This window comes from Pongo pygmaeus, chromosome 9 (assembly GCF_028885625.2).
Source record: "Pongo pygmaeus isolate AG05252 chromosome 9, NHGRI_mPonPyg2-v2.0_pri, whole genome shotgun sequence".
Classification (NCBI taxonomy): Eukaryota; Metazoa; Chordata; class Mammalia; order Primates; family Hominidae; genus Pongo; species Pongo pygmaeus.
This window is the reverse complement of record NC_072382.2, coordinates 125,660,058-125,664,265: the sequence shown is the minus strand read 5'-3', so window position 1 is coordinate 125,664,265 and position 4,208 is coordinate 125,660,058. Positions and strand designations below refer to the sequence as shown.

Genomic DNA, 4,208 nt, shown 5'->3' with positions numbered 1-4,208 from the left:
CTAAATGTCACTGGGACCTCCCAATGGGAACACACATTTCTTCAAACATCCTAAATTTTGAGTGGTCATTCCCTGTTGTGATACTAGCTAGCTAACTATTTATCTCAATGATCTTGAAATCCTTTTCCTCTTCACTGACCCCTACCAAATGTTAACTAATCTTGGAGCGTGTAATTCTAACTCCTAAATTGGACCTCTTTAGTCATGCACGTCTAACTTCATTCAAGGCCTCTAATGATCCCTGTATCTGACAGCTCTTTCTACATGTGATGTCAGATCCCTATATCTGATAGCTCTCTCAGGACTTCTGGGCCCCTTGGTTCTTTCACTCCACTAGGCCCCAGGGTCAAGGGTCAAACCAATAGATGATTCCATGGCAGTTGGCAGTCCTGACAGCAGGCTGGCCCTGACAGATACGGATGTGAGGCAGGGTGGGAGTTATCTATCTTCTCTGTTTTATAGACTACTTCAGGTTCTGCTGCTGCCAATGCCTCAGCAACCACTGAAAGTTCAGATATCACCCTTCCTGTAACTAATCAAATCAAGGAAGAGATCTACAAAATAGTGGTGGTGGTTCCAGCTAGAAATTTTCACTCACAATGGTGCACGTTTCAAATAGAAGTATCCAGGGTATGAACATACTTTTCTCCTCCTGGGCCGTAGTCTTAACAGTGATGGGAATCACCTTAGATAAATGGGTTGAATTGATTTCAGAAGATGAAAGAGCCAAGATGAACCACAGTCCATGGATGATGTGTTGCCGTGCTCTTTGGCCAGAAGGTCAGAACTGTACTCTAGAAAGAGATGGGTGGAAAGGAAGGGTGTGTCCTTAACTTTGCTTTCCTTAACTTGCATTAATCTCACCAGTGTACCCATTATTTTCTGGTGCAGCTTCTCAAGTTGCAGTGTTCTTCCTTCCTTCCATAGTCAATACAGTCAAGGTAGATTCCAAAATCTCACCATTTAGGTGGTCTGGAGAAAAGTTTATATGTTCACAGCCTTAACTGCTGGGCATTTGAGAAGTCTTAGCAGTAGCAGCAGGGTGATCCACACAACTAGACATGTGGGTAAGAAAGAAAGTTAACTGGCATTAAACAGTCTGTATTGCCACTAGATGGTGGAGTGAATTGTGGTATTTAACAAGAAATGAGTTTGAAGAAAATAATAGAAGAGAAAGACACATAGAGAGACATCAGGATAGAGAAAATGTTTTTGGTTCTCTTATTCAGCTTAAGGTTCCCCTGCTTCTTTGTTATTTTGCAACTTCTTTCTTATTGTTTAATCAAATCTTTCACCCTATTCCAATTTTCACCTAGAGATTTCTGGACCCCAAGTAGAAATGAGTCTAGAAGAAATATCTGTCCTCTCAAAACAGCTTTTGCTTTCCAACAGATGACCTGAAAGTGGTCAGGATTATGATGATGTCGAGCCTTGGCCTTTCCTTCCTCCTTAACTTAATCCTGGGTATGAAATTCACCTATCTGATTCCTCAAAATAAATATATACAACTCTTCACTACCATCCTCGGTTTCTTCTCAGGTAACTTCCTGGCTCCCCTAACACAGGCTTGTAGGTGTACTTTGATGGGTGGGTTCAGGCTGCAGTCTCTGAAAACTATATATATATATAGTACATACATATATATATGTGTGTGTGTATATACATGTATGTGTGTGTGTGTGTGTGTGTATATATATATATAGTATATACATATATATATGTAGCTTCTGAGTTAGATCTACATAAAAGCAGGATCAGGATCAGTCTTTGGGCAAGGTGTAGTTGGAACGGGTGGAGGTTGGGAAGTCAAGTGTATATGGAATGAAGACTTGCATCAAGGAGCCAAAGTTCCTCAGAAGGGACTTTTTTTGTTTTTTTCCTTTTCTCTGGACATCAGGTATCCTTCTGCTCTGGGCACTCATACTATATCACAATAAGCTGAACCAAGGTCAATCCAAGCACTTCTCTAGTTACAGGATCACCTGGGTCATGTATACTGCTTACTTAAACGTTTTCTTCTTGTCTGTCTGTGGTGAGTGTCTCCGGGGCCCCTGAAGGGTGTTAAGAGCCAATCCATCCCCGACAGAGGGAAGGGCAATGAGATAGGGGAATAGAGGGAAAAGTGCCAAACCTTGCATTTTAAAAGGCTGCAGCTCACCTGGATTCATTCTCTGATGACAGTTCCTCCAAGAAGAGTGGGAGGTCAGGCCTATGTGAGATGTCTGCTGTGCCTGGCCTCAGAGGGTAGCTCCCCATCTCCGCCTTTTATTTTGCCTTTCACACCGTCCCCGCTTTAGGGCAGAGATAACCACCAAAGTCATGACCAAGGTGGGTGTCTGAGACAGAATGCGCAGCCTCTGTGGAGAGGAACAGTGACCCTGGGAGTACAGTGTAGTGTCAAGGCAGTTTGAGGGCAGAGAGAAACAATATCTGATGCTAGATGGCCATCTACCAAAACCGAAGTCTCTCCTTTCCTAAGAAGTCTTTAAAATTTCATTTGTAATTACACTTCCTAACCCAAAAAGAAGCATGTTCTCTTTCAAAAAGAATCCTCAATTTTCTTAAGCTGAGCAGAATTTAAGCTATTGTACATACACTTCCAGTTTCTTCCACTAAAGCATTCACCTCCCAGATGGCTTTGGGTAGTTAAAAGGGATCCACTGGGCTTTGGGTCAGGGTCTTCAGCCAAATTGGAGGGAATTGATTCTGACTCTCCATTGTCCCTTCATCCCACTCCCTGGAATCTCTTTTCCCTAGGAATCCTCTCTCTCCTAGAGTGCAAGTTGTCTACCAGTAGGTGTACCTGCCTGAACATCCATAAATCTGACAACGAATGTAAGGAATCTGAGAATTCCATCGAAGGTAATTCATTACCAGAATGCACTGCAATGCCTCGTAGCATTGTCCGTGCACACACTGTGAATTCCCTAAACAAAAAAGTCCAAACACGTCGCGTAACCTGGGCTCTGTGATTTGGCAATCTATTTCTCGCAGTATATGCTCATCTTTATGGAAAAAGCTTTGTGGGTGTGTGCTGAGTCTCCAACCATGTTGTCTCTATTTGGAATTACGGTTGGGGTTTGTAAAAAGATCTGGAAGATGGTTTTTTTAAAAATCGTGGCCTGCTGAACAAATAGTTTCTTCTGCAACATTTGTTGTTAATATAATAAATATTATCATATAAATAATACTTTCTGTATTGTTAAGTCTATGCATCACAAACACTTATAATGATATATAATAGTTGTATTGTATTGTGAAATATTTCAAACATACATAAGAAATACAAAATGATGATCAAACACCTATGTACACATCACCCAACTTTATAAAATTTTAACATTTTTCCCTGGAGAAGTTTTTCCATTAAATTTATAGATATAACTGATGTTCCTCTAAAAACTTCTCCAGTTTCATTTCCATCTCTTGTTTCCTATCATAAAACACTTTTAAAGATGCATTGCTGATGATTCTACATTCATGTTGACATTTTCACTACAAATTTATGCATCTATAAAAGCTATATAGACCAGCTTTTCAAATGTTTGAAAGTTGGTAAATATTACACTGTAGAGATCATGTTGTATTTATTTTCATAAATTGCTGAAATAAATCTTCTAATTATTTTAGAATTCCTGAATCTATCTATGTAAGTAAAACTTGGTTCCTTCATGCCTTTTTGTGGTTCATACTTTGTGGTGCTAAATAATATTCAATTGTAAGACTGTACCACAGTTTGTTTATCTATTTCACCTACTGAAGGATATCTTGGTTGTTTCCAAGTTTGGGCAGTTATGAATAAAACTGTTATAAACACCTGTGTGCAGGTTTTTGTGTGAACATAAGCTTTCAACTTTTTTGGGTAAATACCAAGGAACATGATTGCTGGGTTATATGAGAAGAATGTGTTTAGTTTCGTAAAAATCTTCCAAACTGTCTTCCAAAGTGGCTATACCATTTTGCATTCTTCCAGCAATGTATGAGAGTTCCTGCCGCACCATATCCTTGTCAGCATTTGATGTTGTCAGTATTGTGAATTTTGACCATTTTAATAGGTGTGAATGTGTCTTATTGTTTTAATTTGCAATTCTCTAGTGATTTATAATGTGAAAAGCATCTTTTCATATGGTTACTTGGCATCTATGCGGTATCTGTTCCATTCTTTTGCCCTGTTTGTAATCAGCTTTTTCATTTTTTTGTTGAGTCTT

At 39.4% G+C, this 4,208-nt stretch overlaps 1 protein-coding gene across 2 annotated transcripts; it reads left to right on the top strand.

Annotated features, from left to right (window-relative positions):
* The first annotated feature begins 355 nt into the window (after nt 1–355).
* On the top strand, nt 356–3,811 carry TMEM225 (transmembrane protein 225). Of its 2 annotated transcripts, none has more exons than XM_054439185.2 (4): nt 356–630; nt 1,393–1,539; nt 1,898–2,032; nt 2,758–3,811. In XM_054439185.2, the coding sequence occupies exons 1-4, from the start codon at nt 600–602 to the stop codon at nt 2,970–2,972; spliced, it is 528 nt and encodes a 175-aa protein (XP_054295160.1). In that variant the 5' UTR covers nt 356–599; the 3' UTR covers nt 2,973–3,811. The 2 variants fall into 2 exon arrangements, with proteins under 2 accessions (XP_054295160.1, XP_054295159.1); XM_054439184.2 differs by having other exon boundaries at nt 356–780.
* The last annotated feature ends 397 nt before the right edge of the window (nt 3,812–4,208 follow it).